This window comes from Notamacropus eugenii, chromosome 1 (assembly GCF_028372415.1).
Source record: "Notamacropus eugenii isolate mMacEug1 chromosome 1, mMacEug1.pri_v2, whole genome shotgun sequence".
Taxonomy (NCBI): Eukaryota; Metazoa; Chordata; class Mammalia; order Diprotodontia; family Macropodidae; genus Notamacropus; species Notamacropus eugenii.
The window spans coordinates 7,545,691-7,566,071 of NC_092872.1; the positions used below are offsets into that span (position 1 = coordinate 7,545,691).

Consider the following 20,381-nt stretch of genomic DNA (forward strand, 5'->3'; position numbering starts at 1 on the left):
AGTATGACATCAAGATTGTATACCTGCATGATTAGAAAGAATAAGGAAATTTGAAAGAGGGAAAATGTTTTGGACATTATGAGTTTGAGATAGTTGCCAAGTGTGACTGGGGCTCAGAAGACTTAACATGGGAACTCCCATCTACCTCCCTTCAAGGCCACCTACAAGAGACCTAAGTGTTAGTTTTCCCTACCTCTAAATTACTTTTTATTTGTTTTGCATCACCTGTGGGCACGTTGCCACCCCATTAGGATGTAAGTTCCTTGAGGATGGAGCCTGCTCTGGTTTTATTTTTGTATCCCCAGCACCCTGGCACTGTCTGACTCAGAATATGTGCTTAATCAGTACCGTTTGAATAGAATTCCATATGAAAAGTGCTAACAAACAACTAAGCAGGGCAGAACCTATTCTCAGTGAAGGGGGAAACATAGTCCTTATTAACTGAATTTACTTGGTCTTTTATTCTCATTTGCTCTTCTTAAAGAGACAGGTACATTTTTCCTAGTCCATGTAACCTGGCTTATTTGCCTTCTGTTATGGTGGATTGGTTAAAGCTATGAGTACATGAGTTCTACGAGGGAGTCAATGAAGCAGAAAGCTAAGGGTTGCTCTTTTTGGGAGACCTACAGAGAGAGGATGGGTGAAAGAATATGGCAGGAATGCAGAAGAAATGCCAGAATAGAGTGTTAGGAAAACCCAGTAGAAAGTTTCAAGGATGGGTCAGATGGCTTGCTGCCTTGAATTCGCAGAAAAGCAAAATGGATGAGGATAGAGAAAAGATTCGATTTTTTAAGAAGCCGGTTAGCAGGAACTTTGTGTGCATTTTCAGTAGAGTTGGAGGAATGAAGTCAAAATCGAAGGTGCCGGGGAGAATGACGTATTTGGAGAAAATGAAAATGTTAGATGTCGCTTCCATATTGGAAAAGTTTGACCGCAAGAAGGAAAAAGATAAGAGGGAATAGAAAGTCCTCTTACTAGGCAGTCAGCTTTGAATAAATGAAAGTTAACTGAATGTTAACATTTTTTTTACAGGTAAGGCTACAGACTCAGCCAAAGAGCTTGCTGGGACAACCTCCCCTCTACTCTGGGACCTTTGACTGTTTCAAAAAGACACTTTTTGGAGAGGTAAGAGTTTTCCCATGACCTCCTTTAGGCAAGCATAGTCTTTTATTATGCTTTCACAGTAGGATGTCTACAGTACTGCTTCTTCTCTCCTACTCTCCTTGTTGTCTCTTTATCACCAATCTAGCAATTATTTTGTATGATTAAGCAGATCTTACAAAATGACTCCCTTTTATGGGTAGTTAGATCAAGAATAGCCTCAAGCCAAGATTAGAGAGGGAGAAAGGCTTTTAGGCTTGCATTTAAATTATCTTTTCCTGACCACTCTCTGAAGTTGCTTATCAAGTCTATAAGAGAATGAGCTGGTTGTGTCCCCTCTAGCAGGGCATCCCTTTCTCCCTGTTCCCATCTGCCTTCTCCAGCTCTTGATTCTAACTCTCTCTTTCACCCCTGTTGCCTCCAACAGTGATCCCTCCTGTGTTAACAAGGTGAAAGAAACAGAAACATGTTACCTGATAACATTACTTGGGACAATATATTGTCCATTCCATGTCCATAATTCTTTCTTTTTAAAATTTATTTTATTTTTAATTCATGGAACAAAACAAGCATTTCCATAACACAGTAAAATAAAAAAAGTGATTGTACATGAAGCTGCTTTACAACTTACTGTTCTCTCCAAATATACAACAGTGTTATATACATTTCTTTTTTTTTAATTCTTCTTTCCTCCCCCTCCCTCCCCCAAGATGGGGTCAAGGTGGGATAATTACACATATGCTCACTTTTCTTAAAAATACTGGGGATTGGCTGAGACACCTCGAAGCAAACACTGAGCCAGTTTATAATTAATGAGTGTCACAGTCATGTTTTAGGTATTTCAAATTCACTTAATGTTGAGAAAGTAATTGGAAGATACATTTATTGCCTGGCTCATTTTACCTGTTGGAATTTTACAAGGATCTACTGAGAGCAACTCCTTTCCTCCCCATCCTGAAAGGAGGAGACTTGTCTGTCTGGTTGTCATCGAGAAGTTTTCTCTTCCCACTTACCCCCTCAAATCTCATAAATAAATTAGTAAATCATTGACTCCCTGTTTTTGGTAGGCACTGAAAAGTCACCATGATATGGAAGAAAGAAAAAGCGAGCCATTTAGCAGTGATTGACTTAGCTGTTTTGAGAGTGGGTTAGAAAGACTAGTTTTTTAGACTTAGGGAGTAGGAGGGGCTCGATGTCACAGTGGGGTCTGGAAGGGAAGCTGCTTCTGAGAAGGGAACCATATAAGGACACCAATAAATATAGGTGCCCTTCCTATTCAGAGGTGCTCCTTGTATGGGGTGGGGTTGAAGTGACCAAGATATAATCCACTGTTGCTATTTGCAGAGCCTGTTGATGGTTGCCACAGAGTTTCAAAGGCCATTGCAGTTCCTGAAATGACTGTGTATCATTTGAACCAGAAGAGAGACAGGGACAGTGCAAAAATAGCTCCTGCAAACTTGACTCAAAGGAGATCCTTTGAAGATCATCAGCTAGTGTTTGTTGTGTGCCCAGAGATACTTCACACTGTACTTTATAAATCAAGGACAACAAACTCAATTCCATCCTTTCTGGAGCTCCTGAAGTAGTCTTAGTTACTCTTTTGGCTCAGGGTTCAGAGTTCTCGGTTGTTATTTCAAGCTTTAAGGTGACATTGGACAAGTTGGACTTTCAGGGGCATTGGTTTCTTTTGTCTGTCGAGAAGACAAGCGGCAGTTATGTGGTGCAGTGGATAGAGCACAGGTCCAGAAGACCTGAATTCAGATCCAGCCTCAGACACTAACACTTAATATCTGTGTGACCCCTGGTCCTGTGTGCCTCGCAAAATACAAACAAACAAAACAAAAAAGATGACATGATGATCCCTGTCTTGCCAACTGATCCATTAACAATAATTTATTCACAGGGTTTTTGTGAGGCTTTAATAAAAAGGCATCCAAGTTTTTCTGTATCTAAACATATAATGTTTTTAAATCCTTTATGTGTAGCTGACAAATCCCTATGTGTATGGAACTACAAATATAAATATAATTAAATTCAACCCTAATTACAGTTTCTAATTAAACCAAGTGGGTTAATATTCCTTTATTTGTTCTTTCATAAGGTCATTCAGTAAGGATTTATTGAGTACTTTTTGAATACTGGTCATTCTTATAGGTGCTCTGTTCTAGGGAGATATAAAATGTTTGTTCCATTCAGCCCCTGCCCTTCTGGTGCTGATGAAACCGAGACACACGCCATTCCTCCCCTTTGCTGTTACATGAGAAGTGCATTAAAGAGATACCAAATAAAGTGCTTTATGAAATTCTGGGGGAAGACCATCATCTGGAGGGAATCCGGAAAGGCTTCCTTATGGAGGAACAGTGGAATTGGTCATTGATGAGAAGGAATTCAGCAGGCTGAGAGAGAAGCGTGAGTCTTCAAGGCCCTGTGCAGGAGGGTTTGGCAGGCACAGGAGCACTCTTGGGTAAAGGCTCTGGGGCAAGAAAGCACAGGGTCTGTGTTCAGAGGACCGATAAGAGTGTGGCCAGAAAGACGACTCTGGGAAGGGGTTTCATGCCAGGCAGAGGGATTTAAACTTTCTTTTTCTTGTTTTTAAAGAATGTTTTAATTTTTTTCACAATTATATGTAAAAACAATTTTTAGTGTTTGTTTTTTATAATGTTTGAGTTTCCAGTTGCTTCCCTCCTTCCTTCTTCCCTCCACTTCTTGAGAAGGCACACACTTTGATATAGATTATACATGCGCAATCATGCAAAACCGATTTCTAGACTAGTCATCTTGCAGAAGAGGACAGAGATGCCCCCCAAAAAGCCCAAGAAAAATAAAGAACTATATATTCTTGGCAATGTGGAGGCACTGAAAGGTTTTGAGGAGGTGAGTAATATGAGTAAATCCATATTGGAAAGGATTTATCTATATTGTCAGTGGCATGAAAGATGGATTGGAAATAGAAAGCAGAATTGGTAGGATTGATTTGGAAGCTCTTGCAACTGTTCGCATAGGTTGGGGTGAGGACACGCAACTAGTTATTGACACTGTCCATTCCATTGTTTGGATAGCACTGATTATTAGGAAGACTTTTCTTAGGTCAAACTAAAATCTCCTTCCCTGTAACTTCTACTTATTCCTCTGAGTTCTACCCTCCAGGGTCCAGGAGAACAAGTCTAATCCCCCTTCCATGTGATTCTGGCCTTCAGATACTTGAAGGCCTCTTCTTTGTCCCAAACTTTCTTCATGGCATGGCATGTTCCCTCACCATCCTGTTCTCTTTTTACTGCACATGCACCAGTTTGTCAGTACCAGTTCTAAAGTGCCATCGCAAAGTGAACACATAATGCTCTGACCAAATCAGAGAATGGCAGAACACCGCAACGCTTATCCCCTTCTCTACCTCCCTCCCTCTTTCCCTTCCTCCCTCTTGAAACTCTCTTTCTATTAATACAAACTAGGATCACATTCACTTTTTTGGCTGCCAAGTCAGCACCTGTGCTAGAGGGCTCAACTGGAGGAATGTCATACTGCATAGCAGAACAGAGTCTAGGCCTGTCAGATTCCTGCTCTCTGCCCTCTTTGCCAGGACGTCTGGTGAAGGAAAAAAGTAGAAAGTTAAAGGATGTGGTCTTACTTTTTCCTCTTCAAGAAACTTTCCTCATGAAAATGCATGGTACAGTGGGATAAGTGCCAGATGTGTGAGTTGAGACCCTGGATTCAAATCCTGGTTCTGCCATTTACTACTTGTATGACCTTGGGCAAATCGCATGACCCCAGTAAGCCTCAGTTTTCTCATCCAGAAGATAAGGAAGTTGGCCTACCTCTGACGTCCTTCCCCATTCTCCATCTAGAAGCTAAAATGTGCCCGTTGCACATTGTCTTTCAGGGTATTCGAGGCCTTTACCGAGGAATGGCAGCTCCCCTTGTTGGTGTCACACCCATGTTTGCTGTGTGCTTCTTTGGCTACGGGCTGGGGAAGAGACTACAACAGAAACATCCAGATGATATATTGAAGTAAGTTCTTCAGGACCACTGTGTTGGGCCCTGTGTTGCAGAGGACCCCAGGCAGGAAATGGGACATAGTCTCTTGTAGGTTGTTTGTTTTTAAATGAAGTATCATATATATACTGAATTGCTTCATTAGTGGAAGCAGAGGGAGAAAAGAGTCCAGGCTAAAAACAGGTCTTGTGTACTAAAGTTCTGGATTATGTATCTGCTGCCTTCTTTTGCAGGACAGTGTTAGTACAGTGGGACAGTGTTCACATTTAGCCACCGAATAATCCACCTATAAAGACACTTCACTGACAAGACATAGTTTGTCTCTTGGGCAGTCTCTGGATAGGTTCATGAGTAACGAGAGGCAGCACGGTGTTGTGCAAAGAACACTGAAGATCTGACTTTGAGTGGCTTTGCTCTGCTGCTCTCACTGCAGGTGTGATCCTGTGCAAGTCCCTTCCCTTCTCTAGCCTTCATTTTTCTTCTCTGTAAAATGAAGGGGTTAGACTGAATCCAGTGGTTTCCAAACTTTGATCCAAAATTCTACAAATCCGTATATGTACCAAGCATTTTCATTTGGTAGCTTAGGGAATAGAAGGTGGGACTTGGAGTTGAAACCTGGGTTCAAATCCTTCCTCAGACACTTAGCAGCTGTGATAGTAGATAAATCACTTCACCTTTTGAAGCTCGATTTCCTCATTTGTAAAGTGGACATTTTGAACAACCTATCTCACACAGCTGTTATGAGGAAACACTTTTGCAAACTTTAAACTGCTATGTCAATATAACTTTATTATGAAGTTGATATATGAAAGGCTGGGGATTTTTGTCAGTGTGAGAACTTAAAAAGATTTCAACTTGTCTGTAACTAATGATAAGATTTTTGAGTTGAATGAGTCTCAGAGATGTTAGGTGGTTTGCTCATGGTCATCTGGCCAGTAAGTGGTAGAAGCCACATTTGAACCCAGGCTTTCCTGACTCCAACTTTACTATACCATACTGCCTGTTATTTTTATTATTATCATTATTTTGTCATTATATAGGTCTTTATCATTGTTTTAATAATCCAGCTACTATAACATACACTAAAATACAAAATTTTTTGGTCTTAGAAAATCATGTTCTTAAACTCGAAAAGGTTGACAGTTATCAGATGAACTCTAAGGATCTTTCCAGATGTTAAGTCGTCTGGTTCCATGATCTTTATTCTTCCTTGAGAGAGTTCTTCCTTCTCTTCCCTCACAGGCTATGAACTAGTGAGCGAGAAAGGAATACTTTTATTTTTTTCTCTATGCCACACTCATATATGTCTTAATAATGGATGAGATAGATCAGCTTTGTTTTCCTTATTTTTGGAAAGTGAAGTTCAGTCTGAGGCAGTGACTAAGTCACAATAAGACCCCAAGGCCCACTGAGCCATTCTGGCTTCCAGTTCATTCTAACAAATATGTTTCCTAAGATGCTGTTAAAGAGTAGTTAAAGGAAATATTTTAAAGCAAGAAGGCGTATGTAATCTTTATTGTTAACTCCTGTTTAAAATATTAATCCCTTCCCAAAAGGGAAGCCAGCCCTGATGCCCTGTCTTTAATGACGGTAGTAGGGAGCAGATGGCATTAAGGAACGCTGGATTCCCTCTGACAGCACACATCTGTCCCTGTGGGGCTCCCTGCTAGGCCTCTGGCTCTGGCACCAGCAGGATCTTCTTTCAGATCTCTGGCCATGATCCTTAGCAAAAGGCCAGCTGGGCTATGGATCTCAGTCAGAGACAAGACTCAGTCCCTTTCTCAGATGAGCACAAGCAAAAGAATCTGACGACCTGGGTTATTATCATTGGATGTTTAAGTCCTACAATAAAACCTGCTCTCACATCTGATTGGCTCAGTACAGTCCTTTCTACTTTTTCAAGAGTAATGCACCTAAGTTACTTAGGGCTTCTTTTCTTTTCTTTTTTTTCTTTTTTATTTTTTTATTTAGCTTTTAACATTCATTTTCACAAAATTTTGGGTTACAAATTTTCTCCCCTTTTATCCCCTCCCCCCCCAAACACCAAGCATTCTAATTGCCCCTATGACCAATCTGCTCTCTCTTCTATCATCCCTCTCTGCCCTTGTCTCCATCTTCTCTTTTGTCCTGTAGGGCCAGATAGCTTTCTATACCCCTTTACCTGTATTTCTTATTTCCTAGTGGCAAGAACATTACTCGACAGTTGATCCTAACACTTTGAGTTCTTTACCTCCCTCCCTCCCCACCCCTTCCCTTTGGAAGGCAAGCAATTCAATATAGGCTAAATCTGTGTAGTTTTTGCAAATGACTTCCATAATAGGTGTGTTGTATAGGACTAACTATATTTCCCTCCATCCTATCATGTCCCCCATTACTTCTGTTCTCTTTTGATCCTATCCCTCCCCATGAGTGTCGACCTCAAATTGCACTCCTCCCCATGCCCTCCCTTCTATCATCCCCCCCACCCTGCTTATCCCCTTATCCTCCACTTTCCTGTATTGTAAGATAGGTTTTCATACCAAAATGAGTGTGCATTTTATTCTTTCCTTTAGTGGAATGTGATGAGAGTAGACTTCATGTTTTTTCTCTTACCTCCCCTCTTTATCCCTTCACTAATGAGCCTTTTGCTTGCCTCTTTTATGAGAGATAATTTGCCCCATTCAATTTCTCCCTTTCTCCTCCCAATATCTTTCTCTCTCACTGCTTGATTTCATTTTTTTTTTTAAGATATGATCCCATCCTCTTCAATTCACTCTGTGCACTCTGTCTCTATGTATGTGTGCATGTGTGCATGTGTGTGTGTGTGTACTCCCACCCAGTACCCAGATACTGAAATGTTTCAAAAGTTACAAGTATTGTCTTTCCATGTAGGAATGTAAACAGTTCAACTTTAGTAAGTCCCTTATGACTTCTCCTTGCTGTTCACCTTTTCATGGTTCTCTTCATTCTTGTGTTTGGAAGTCAAATTTTCTTTTCAGCTCTGGTCTTTTCACCAAGAATGCTTGAAAATCCTCTATTTCATTGAAAGACCAATTTTTCCCCTGAAGTATTGTACTCAGTTTTGCTGGGTAGGTGATTCTTGGTTTTAGTCCTAGTTCCTTTGACTTCTGGAATATCCTATTCCATGCCCTTCGATCCCTTAATGTAGAAGCTGCTAGATCTTGTGTTATCCTGATTGTATTTCCACAATACTTGAATTGTTTCTTTCTAGCTGCTTGCAATATTTTCTCCTTGACCTGGGAACTCTGGAATTTGGCCACAATGTTCCTAGGAGTTTCTCTTTTTGGATCTCTTTCATGCGGTGTTCTGCGGATTCCTTGAATATTTATTTTGCCCTCTGGTTCTAGAATCTCAGGGCAGTTTTCCTTGATAATTTCATGGAAGATGATGCCTAGGCTCTTCTTTTGATCATGGCTTTCAGGTAGTCCCATAATTTTAAAATTGTCTCTCCTGGATCTATTTTCCAGGTCAGTTGTTTTTCCAATGAGATATTTCACATTATCTTCCATTTTTCCATTCTTCTGGCTTTGTTCTGTGATTTCTTGCTTTCTCATAAAGTCCTTAGCCTCCATCTGTGCCATTCTAATTTTGAAAGAACTGTTTTCTTCAGTGAGCTTTTGAATCTCCTTTTCCATTTGGCTAATTCTGCTTTTGAAAGCATTCTTCTCCTCATTGGCTTTTTGAACCTCTTTTGCCAATTGAGTTAGGCTAGTTTTCAAGGTGTTATTTTCTTCAACATTTTTTTGGGTCTCCTTTAGCAGGGATGTGATTTGCTGTTCATGCTTTGACTTCATGTCTCTCATTTCTCTTCCCAGCTTTTCCTCCACCTCTCTAACTTGATTTTCAAAATTCTTTTTGAGCTCTTCCACGGCCTGAGCCCATTGGGTGGGCTGGGACACAGAAGCCTTGATTTCTGTGTCTTTGCCTGATGGTAAGCATTGTTCTTCCTCATCAGAAAGGAAGGGAGGAAATGCCTGTTCACCAAGAAAGTAACCTTCTATAGTCTTATTTCTTTTCCCTTTTCTGGGCATTTTCCCAGCCAGTGACTTGACCTCTGAATATTTTCCTCACACCCACCTCGCCTCCTGATTCTCCCAGCCAGCGTTTGGGGTCTGAGATTCAAATGCTGCTTCCAGCCTCAGGGCTTTGGGCGGGGGCAGGGCTGCTATTCAGTGTGAGATTAAGTTCAGGTGCTCAGGTCAGGGCAGGGCCGCCTCTCAGGCTCAGTTCCCTCAGGGAGTTTATGCACAGTCCTTCAACAATGGATCCAGGCTCCTGCCTGCTTGGGGAGCCCCTGTCTGCCGCCGCCCCTCAGCTTCTGTCTCCCGAGGGGGCCTGAGCCATGAGGGCACCCCACTCCCCCCTCGACCCGCCAAAGAGACTCTCTCACCGACCCCCATCACCTGTGGGTGGAGGGACTTGTGCGGCCGCTGGAGATCCCGTCCCTGAAGCCCGCTCGGATCTGTTCCTCTCAGTGCTGCGGCCACGGCAGGGCTGTACTCAGCTCCCAGTCCCGGCGCCCAGTCCGCAGCGCGAAGGACCTTTTGCGAGAGGTTTGCAGGTCTCTCCGGAACAGAAATCTCCCTCACTCCAATGTTCTGTGGCCTCTGGGTGCAGAATTCGCCGTGAGTTACTTCTTTGTAGTTGTTCTGTGGGTTGTGGGTTCGGAGGTATGTGTATGTGCGTCTTTCTACTCCACCATCTTGGCTCCGCCCCCCACTTAGGGCTTATTTTCCAGAGGAAGCCACAGGTGTCCCAGATTTCAGCCCCAAAGTACATCTGTAAGGGATAATTCTAGCACTCTGTGAGTTCTAGAGCCAAAGGGCACAAAGTTTGCTTTGGCCTCAGAAGCCTCTACTTTTGTATTCTCTCTATCCCTTCATCCTCCATTTCTAAGTGCCCACTTTGTACAGAGTCGTGTGCTGGGAGAAGTACAGCACATGAAGTAGACACCATCCCTGTCTGCCCTTCTGGAGCTCAGAGGTCAATAGCATGTGCTGATTGATATCATGAGAGGATGGTACACAAAGGCAGTAGTGAATAGTGAGAAATGCAGAGACATATGGTCTTGGATCCACGCTACAGCACCTGAGCAGTAACTCAGGTATATAGGCAACTAAAAATGTTTCCTCACTTGACTCTGTCAGCATTTGCTTCCTAAAATGGAAATTAGTTATGTTGGACAGAAATAGGCAGGAAGGTGAAGCTATCTTTTAGAGACTCTGTTTGCCTAGAAACATATCAGGGAGCAAAGGTAATTAAAGGGAAGTATTTGACCTCTAGGGTCTGTGGGAAGAATTATGCATACAAGGTTTCTGAATAGGCTAGGGTGTGGTCAGTCAGGAATCTTCAATTAGGGTACTGGCAGAGGGTAAACATGGGGATTGGAAGGAAATACACTTGAGTGTGAATCTCTCATTGGTGATCTGTAGCCAGTCTCTCCAAATAGGTCTTCAGACTTGCCCCATCTCAACTGGAAGGTACTTCACTGGACATGTGTTCCAACCTATCTCTTGTGTAAGAATCCTCTCTAGTATACCTGATCATCCACCTTTAGTTTGAAGACTTCCATGAGGGGTAGCCTGAGGCAATCTGTTCTACTTTTGAATAACTTGCGTGTTACATTTTCCTGACCTCTAACCTCAATTTGCTTCTTTGTCACTTCTACCTGTGTCTCCCAGTTCTTCCCATTGAGGCCAATAAGAACAAGCCTTATCCCTCTTCTATGAAATAGTCGTTCAAGGGGCAGAGTAACAGCACAGACTTTCTAGAGCACTCCTGCCAAGCCCAGCAAAATACCTTTAAAAAAATGGCTCTAAACAAATTCTGGAGCTGCAGAGCTCACAGAATGATGGAGTGAAGCAAATCTCCAGCCCAAGACAGCCTAGAAGGTCACCAGGAAGTATCTATCACGCCACACTGGGAGCAGAGCACAGTCCAGTGTGAGCTGCAAGTGCACAGAGGGAACCTGAGCAGGCCTTGGGGAGACTGAATCTCTCAACCCTGTGGTGGTTTCCAGACTTCATGACCCCAAAATGCTGAGGATAAATTGGAAGGTCAGTGGGAAAAGCCTGTGGGACCAGTGCAGGAGAGTGAAGTGGTACGACCCAGCCCCAGGGTGGCAGAGCAGGGAGGGGGCAGAAGAACTTGCTGCAGCCACCATTTCTGGAGCTCTAGGACCACAGATTGTGGGGGGATCTAGTGGCTGACAGTACCCCCCACCCTCACTTCACCCCCACCCCCACTGAAAGAAGAGAATTACGTTGACAAAGAGCTCAAAAGTCAAGTAAATGGCTGGGGAAATGAGCAAAAACCAGAAAAAGAATCAGACTAAGGAATCTTACTTTTGTAATAAGGAAGACCAATGCATGCAAACAGAAGAACACAAAGTCAAAGCTCCTCCATCCAAAGTCTCCAAGAAAAATGTGAATTAGTCTCAGGTCATAGAAGAACTCAAAAAGGATTTTAAAAATCAAATAAGAGAAGTAGAGCAAAAATTGAGAAGAGAAATGAGAGTGATGCAAGAAAATCATGAAAAATGAGTCAACTGCCTGATAAAGGAGACCCCCCAAAAAGTGCTGAAGAAAATAACACTGTAAAAAATAGACTAACCCAAACGGCAAGAGATTCAGAAAGCCAGTGAGGAGAAGGCCCTACAAAGCAGACCGGCCAGATGGAGAAGGAGAGCCAAAAGCTCACTGAAGAAAATAATTCCTTCAAGATTAGCAGATGGAAGATAATGACTTTATGAAAAATCAAGAAATTATGAAATAAAACCACAGGAATGAAATAGTAGCAGACAATGTAAAATATCTCATTGGAAAATCAATGGACCTGGAAAATAGATCCAGGAGAGACAATTTAAAAATTATGGAACTACCTGAAAGCCATGATCAAAAAAAGAGCTTAGACTTCATCTTTCATGAAATTATCAAGGAAAACTGCCCTGATATTCTAGAATCAACGGGTAAAATAAAAATTGAAAGAATCCACTGATCACCACCTGAAAGAGAACCCCAAAGAAAAACTCCTAGAAATATTGTAGCCAAATTCCAGAGTTCCCAGGTCAAGGAGAAAATATTGCAAGCAGCCAGAAAGAAGCAATTTGAGTATTGTGGAAATACAATCAAGATAACCTGAGATCTAGCAGCTTCTACATTAAGGGATCACAGGGCTTGGAATATGATATTTCAGAAGTCAAAGGAGCTAGGATTAAAACCAAGAATCACCTACCCACCAAAACTGAGTATAATACTTCAAGGGAAAAGATGGTCATTCAGTGAAATAGAGGACTTTCAAGCATTCTTGATGAAAAGACCAGAGCTGAATAGAAAATTTGACTTTCAAACACAAGAATCAAGAGAAGCATGAAAAGGTAAACAGGAAAGAGAAATCATAAGACACTTACTAAAGTTGAACTGTTTACATCCCTACATGGAAAGATAATATTTGTAACTCTTGAGACTTTTCTCAGTATTTGGGTAGTTGGAGGGATTGTATACATATAGACAGAGGGCACAGGATGACTTGAATAGGAAGGGATGATATCTAAAAAAATAAAATTAAGAGGTAAGAGAGGAATATATTGGGAGGAGAAAGGGAGAAATGAAATGGGGCAAATTATCTTTCATAAAAGAGGCAAGAAAAAGCTTTTTCAATGGAGGGGACAACAGGGGAGGTGAGGGAAAAAGTGAAACTTACCCTCATCACATTTGGCTTAAGGAGGGAATAACATGCACACTCAATTTGGTATGAAAATCTATCTTACACTACAAGAAAGTAGGGGAGAAGGGGATAAGTGGGGTGGAGGGGGATGATAGAAGGGAGGGCAAATGAGAGGAGGGGGTAATTAGAAGTAAACACTTTTGGGGAGGGACGAGGTCAAAAGAGAGAATAGAGTAAATGGGGGCCAGGATAGGATGGAGGGAAATACAGTTAGTCTTTCACAACATGACTTTTATGAAAGTCTTTTGCATAATTACACATGTATAACCTATATTGAATTGCTTGCCTTCTCAGTGAGGATGGATGGGAAGGAAGGAAGGGAGAGAAGTTGGAACTCAAAGTTTTAAAAACAAATGTTAAAAATTGTTTTTACATTCTACTGGGAAATAAGAAATACAGGTAATGAGGTATAGAAATCTATCTTGCCCTACAAGAAAATAGAGGAGATGGAGATAAGGGAAGGCGGGGGTGTGATAGAAGGAAGGTCAGATTGGGGACAGGGGTAATCAGAATGCACAGTGTCTTGGGGTGGGGAAAGGGGAGAGATGGGGAGAAAATTTGGCACTCAAAATCTTGTGGAAATGAATGTTGAAAACTAAAAATTAAGAAATAGTCATTCAAGTACTAGAAAAATCCCTTTCTTTTTTAGGCTAAACCCCACAACTTCTTTGAACTACTTCTAATTTGGCATGATCCTAGGCCCCTTTACCACCCTTGTCACCTTCCACTGAACACACTAGGTCATCAGTGCCCTTCACAAACATTTATAACCGCTGCAATAGTTATAGGTAAAAGATGCAGGATTAGTTTGAGCCCGACCATGCCAGCCAGAGTACCAGGCTTAGGATTCTGATGCTGCTGGATATAGAATTCTGGTTAGTCATTTTCATATTTTTGCTCAGGGTGGGATGGGTAACTATGCTGTTCATTGGGCATAGACAGTGAGTACTGTAAAGTAATTAGTGATTTCCGTAAGACCAATGAAAATTACTTTGAATCACACCATTTGTGTCTGACTCTTCTTGTAACAGAGTGAAAGATAAAGGATGCGAAGGTCATTAGTCTTGGTGGTTGTCACCGGATTTCATTATCTACTTGCTGTGGGGGTAGGCTAATAGGAACCTAGTTAGCATCATCATTGCAATGATCCATGTGTCACCCTACTTGGGAAAGAAACATCTTTACTGTCCACACTATGTGCTTCATATAATCCCATTAGTCCTCCCTTTATAAGCAAGACGTTTCCTCTCCTCTCTCTTACTGTCACCCGCAAGCCACTGAATTTCCCACCATTCTTCTAGGTAAGCATACATCACTTCTAGATTCTTGGAATTCACTTCCTCTTCCTGTGTAAGGGTTTAAGCTTCAGGAGGTTAACTAGAGCTGTACAGTTTTTCCTGACAAGAGCCCAGTGGGGTGGAGGTGGAGGTGGGCAGAGAAAGAGTTTAGAGGCTCAATCCATTGTTGCTCAGTTGCTAATCCCTGAATCCCTAAATTGAAAATCCTCATTTCAACCTGGAATCTAGGATGGGGAGCTATTGCTGCCCAACCGTTATGCCCGCTGTGGATGCCATTTGCATCAAACTCTTCTAGTTATACATCAAGTTTACTGTGGCCAAGCAAAGGAGTTTTTCAGAAGTATTTCCCAAGCTGCTGTAGCTGTTGTTGAAATGTAACCAACTTCAACTCTGTTCCTTGTCCCCACTAATCAGGCTCAAAGGTTGTTCTGAATAGGAATGGAAACTGAGCCAGACAGGAAGTCACTAAAGCCATGATGGGAAAGGCAGTGACATAGTGGGAAAAGACTAGACTTGGGATCAGAAGAGTCCTGGGTTCAATTCTTGCCTCCCACTCTTAAGAACTTTATGATCATGGGCAAGGCTTCTCTGGGTTTCCATTTCTCCATCTATAAAATGGAGGTTAATAATACCTATCACATTGACTTGCCAAATTTATGAAATCAAATAAGATAAACTGTGGAAAGCACTTTGTTAATCTTAAAGCACTCTCAGTTGTTGTTACTATGTTATTACCAGTTCTTTGGCCATAGACAAAGCAAACCTTGGAGATGCCATTGTGTGCTAAAGGTGGACAGGCAGCTTTGCAGAATTAAAGACTGGCTGAGCTCCATCTACCTCCTTTCTGATAATGTGAGTCAGCCCTTATTCATTCCACACACCCTCAGTGCTAAACCATTCAGGCTTAGAGGGCAGAGTGTTCTCAGTTCTTATGTGACCCTCAAAAGACAGCTTGTTTCCACACTTAGTGTCCATTAGGAAGTGAGCCAAGATTACTTCTTCATCCAGACCTCCCACTCTTTTTGGTAGGGAAGGCCACAATGGTACAAAACCTTCCTAACCCGTTAGCTTTCTTAGACCTTGTGCCCTGGAAAAGCAAGACAAAAACAAAACCTCAGTCTTACAACTTTGCAGTTATGGGTCCTTCAAACACCCTTTGCAGCCTTGCAAAGTACAGATGTTTGGGTATAAAGCTGTCTCATGCTGAATTTTCTATGTTCTGTATAGTTAATCACTGGCTCTCTCCTACTCTTGTTTTTTCCACTCTAGTTATCCTCAGCTGTTTGCAGCTGGAATGTTATCTGGTGTGTTCACAACAGGAATCATGACTCCTGGAGAAAGAATAAAGTGTCTCTTACAGGTAAGTAGCAGGAAAGTATTCCGCTTTTCACTTTTATAGCTTTTGTTTGCCGTTTTTAAAAGTCCCTCCATTTCTTAAACACCAGCTGCTAATACATGTGCAAAATGCTTCAAGATTTTTAGGAATATGGGAACTTTTAATTATCTATCAGTCCATCTACATACATTCATTAAATGCCACCAGTATGCCAGGCACTATTGCTAGGTACTAGAGTTACAGACACAAAAATAAAATTGCCCCTTTACCCAAGGAGCTTATGTTCCTTTAGAGGATATAACATATACATAAATAGGTACAGACAAGACAGAAAATGTAGTTTTAGGGCAAAGACACTAAAAGCTGAGGATTAGGAGAGGATTGTAGAAGTTGGTGCTTGAGCTGTTTTTTGAAGGAAATGAAGGGTTCAGAGAGACAGATGGAGGTGAGGAGAGACTGCATCCCAGGGATGGGAGAGAACAAGTACAAAGGGATGGAAGTAGAAGATGGAATACATTGTATGAGGATGAGTGAGAAGGTTAGTTTGACTGGACAAAAGTGTAGGTGAAGAGGTATGTAATAAGGATTGAAAACCTGTACTGAATCCTAGATGTAAAGGGGAGCCAGAATTTATTAAATAGGAGAGTGACACAGCTGTGTGGGGAAGGACTTGAGGCTAGGAGACCATTTAGGAGGTTTTTGTAAATAATTCTGTAAGAGCTAATGAAGGCCTGAACTAGGGTGATGGCCATGTGAGTAGAGAGAAGAAGACAGAAGCTAAATAGGTCATAGAGGTAGAAACAACTGGATTTGGTAACTGATCAACTATGTGGAGTTAGGCTAAGTCAGGCTCTGAGGTTATGAACCTGGATGGTTTGAAGATTAGTGGTACCTTTGAGAGAAATGGGGAAATTTGGAAGGAATAGGTCCGAGTGGAAAGAAATGAGTTGTATTTGGAGTATGTTGAGTTTGAGGTGCTGTGGGACATCTAGCTCCAAGTGTGAAAAAGAATATTGATGTATCTTATTAAAAAGAAAGCAAGACAGACCTGTCATTCTCCATCCTAAAGGTATATACCTTATTTAGCCAATCAGCAAGCTAGAAAAACATTGCAGTGGTTCAGGCTTGAAAGAATGCTGGCCTCCTATTCCAGTTTTCCTCTGCCTATCCAAATCCTACTCTTCCTTTAACAGATAGCTCAAGACCCATCTTCTGTATAGTCTTTCTCCAAATTAGTGCTTTTGACCTAATACTAAATTCCTTTTTCAGTCTTGAATTGTTTTTCAGTTGTTTAATATGTGTGTTGTGAGTTTTTGACTGGGCTCTAAGTTCTGTGGAGGAAAGATCTATTTATCTTCTCCATCTTTTGTATCTTTAGCCTGATGGTTACTTAGCTTGTGTTTGTTGAATGAGAATTGTTAACTGAAAAATCCCATGCTCCATTCCCTTCTGTGGAAAGTTACTGGTTAGGTACTTGTGGAAAGACTTAAGAAGAAACCCTCACAGAGTGACTTCATTTTTTTATTTAAAAAGATAATAGCCATCGACAATAACAAATAACCCAAATGAGAGATAAAACCTTAAATAACAAGGTAGAAATAATTTAAGGAACAAAAAGGAAAGCAAGAAAAGAACCGATGCTGTGGCCTTTCGGTCATGCCTAAGATTCTGACCGCCGAGTTTTCTTTTCTGTTTTTTTCTTCTTCCTTTCCTTCCCTTTTTGTTGTTTTTGTTGTACTCAAGTTGTGCATTCTGGATCTATTGCTTTCTGTTTGCATCACCTTTTATTTTCATACTTATTTGTGTTTGATATTTATCATTTTTGTGGAATATATTCCATTATATTAACATATGTAGTTAATCTCCAATTGCAAGAAAAGTTTATATCCTATTTTTTGTTATTATGGAAAGAATTATAAATATTTCTATACAGATAAGTCCTTCCTCTCCTCCCACACCCTTTTTAAAAAATGTTTTTTGAGATAATGTCAGCAATGGAATCACTGTGTGGAAAATACATTTTGTCATATTGGTCTCCAGAGTGTTTCTACCAGTTATTAGTGCTACTAAATGATATATTGAAATGCCCATTTTTACAGTGTTGCCAACAATACATTTTTCCAATTTTTCACTTTTTTTTTTGCCATTCTAGTGGGACATTTAATAAATATTTTTCAGTTAGGTTGGTTCATTTCTTTTTATGTTTAATTTTTATTTTATTCTCAATTGCATTTTAACATTTGGTTTTTTTTTAATTTTGATTTCCAAATTCTCTCCCTCTTTCCCCTGCTAAGGGAAGCAATTTGATATAGATTATACATGTGCTGTCATGCAAAACATTTCCATATTAGCCATATTGCAAAAGAAAATGAAGACCAAAAAACTAAGAATATTGAAGAGGGTAAAAAAAAGTGTGCTTCAATCTACATTCAAATTCCATCATTTTTCTCGCTGGAAGTGGATAACATTTTTCATCACAAGAGCTTTGGAGTTGTCTTAGATCTTTGTATTGCTGAGAATAGCTAAGTCATTCATACAGTTGATCATTGTACATTATTGCTGTTACTGTGTACGATGTTTTGATTCTGCTCACTTCATTTTGTATCAGTTCATGTAAGTCTTCCAGGCTTTTCTGAAAGCATCCTGCTCATCATTTCTTAGAGCACCATAGTACTCATAGTACACGTATCACAAATTATCCTCATATACCACAAAGTGTTCAGCTGCTCCCCAGCTGATGGACACCTACTCAATTCCTAGGTGTCATTTACCACTGAAAAAAAGGCATTCTCCTTTCAATTCCCATTCAGTTTTCTTTTAAGAGCTATCATATTTAATTTTTGTAATGTATTTAACTTTTCCTTTAAGAATTTAGATGCTATACCATTTGGTGCTTGTATGTTTAGTATTGATAATACTTCATTGTCTATGGTATGGTTTAGCAAATTGTATTTCCCAGCTTATCTCTTAGTCAGATCTAGTTTTGCTTTTGTTTTGTCTGAGATCATGATTGCTACCTCCGCTCTTTTTTATTTTTTTAACCTCAGCTGAAGCATAATGAATTCTGCTCCAGCCCCTTATTTTTACTCTCTGGTGTGTCTCTCTGTTTCAAGTGTATTTCTTGTAACATATTGTTAGATTCTGGTTTTAATCCATTCTACTACCCTTTTCTATTTTATGAGTGAGTTTATCCCATTCCCATTCACAGTTATGATTATTAACTGTGTATTTCCCTCTACCCTGTTTTTCCCCATTTATCCATCTCTCTCTTTTTACCCTGTTCCTCCTCAAAAAGTTGTTTTGCTTCTGACTACCACTTTCCCCTTCTCTTGTTCCCTTCCCTTCCTTACTTTTCTATAGGGTAAGATAGATTTCTTTATCCAACTGAGAGTGAATGTTATTTCCTGTTTGAGCCAATTCCAATGAAAATAAGGTTCAGGTGTTGTTGCCCACCTCTTTTAATTTCCTAGTGCATGCCTCTTTCTCACTACTTAATTTTATTTTTTTGAAACCATCCCATCATAATTAACTTATCCCTGTGCTCTCTATCTACGTATACTCCTTCTAACTGCCTCAATAATGATAAAGTTCTTAGGAGTTAAAATTATCATCTTTCTGCATAGCAATGTAAACATTTTAACCTTATTGATTCCCTTATGATTTCTCTTTCATGTTTACCTTTTTATGCTTCGCTTGAGTATTGTATTTGAAAGTCATTTTCTATTCTGCTCTAGTCTTTTCACCAGGAATGCTTAGAAGTCCTTTATTTTGTTAAATATTCATTTTTTTTTCCTGAAAGGGTTATACTCAGTTTTACTGGGTAGGTGATAATTAATTATATTAGCTTCTTTGCCCTCTGGAATATCATATTCCAAGCCCTCCAGTCTTTCAGTATGGATGCTGCTAAATCTTGTGTGATCTTTACTCTGGCTCCATGATATTTGAATTGTTTCCTTATGGTATAATTGCAATATTTTCTCCTTGAGTTGGGAGCTCTGGAATTTGACTATAATATTCTTGGGAGTTTTTATTTTGAGATCTCTTTCCCAGAATTGATAGAGTCTTTCAGTTTCTGTTTTGCTCTCTGGTTCGAGGATATCAGGGCAGTTTTCATTGATAATTTCTTGGAAGATGATGTCTAAGCTTTTTTTAATCATGGTTTTCAGTTTGTATAATAATTCATATCTCTTCTTGTTCCATTTTTTTAGATCACTTGTTTTTCCAGTGAGCTATTTCACATTTTCTTCTATTTTTTAAAAGTTTTTTTATTTTGGTTTATTTTTTCATGGTTCTTCATGAAGTCATTTGTTTCCACTCTCCCAATTCTAATTTTTAAGGAATCATTTTCTTCAGTGACCTTTTGTACCTGTTTTTTCCATTTGACCAATTCTGCTTTTTAAGGAATGGACTTTTGTGCCTACTTCTACCAATGGTGTTTTTTAGGCATTATTTTCTTTATTAATTTTTTTTGTGTCTCTTTTGCCAAGCTGTTGACTCTCTTTTCATAATTTTTTTCTGTTATTCTCATTTCCTTTATCACTTTTTACTCTACCTCTCTTATTTGATTTTTAAGATCCTTTTTGAGCTCTTCCAGAAATTCTTGTTGGACTTGTATCCAATTTACATTTTTTTCTTTAAGGCTTTGCTCATAGTTGCTTTGACATCATTGTCTTCTGGGTTTTTCTCTTGATCTTCCCTTGTCTCTACAGTTACTTGTTATGGCCATGTTCTTTTGTTGTTTGCTCATTTTTCTAGCCAATTTCTTGACTTTTAACTTTATGTTACATTTGGATTCTGTTCTTGGAGTGGAGAGGGCACTGCCCTAAGCTTCAGGACTTTTTTACTGCTGTTTTCAGAGTTAGCTCTGGGGGTCAGTATGTTTTTGGTGCTTCCTATGTGGTATTATCTAAGAAGAAGTGTGGTCCCTGTTC

The 20,381-nt window shown here is 40.2% G+C and overlaps 1 protein-coding gene across 1 annotated transcript in view; it reads left to right on the forward strand.

The window, feature by feature from the left end:
- SLC25A20 (solute carrier family 25 member 20) overlaps positions 1-20,381 on the forward strand; it is a 38,481-nt gene that overhangs the window by 11,510 nt on the left and 6,590 nt on the right. Inside the window, exons 2-4 of the mRNA XM_072651770.1 lie at positions 1,033-1,125; positions 4,979-5,106; positions 15,384-15,474. Of these exons, the coding sequence (XP_072507871.1) occupies positions 1,033-1,125; positions 4,979-5,106; positions 15,384-15,474 (312 nt within the window). The remainder of the gene's footprint in view (positions 1-1,032; positions 1,126-4,978; positions 5,107-15,383; positions 15,475-20,381) is intronic.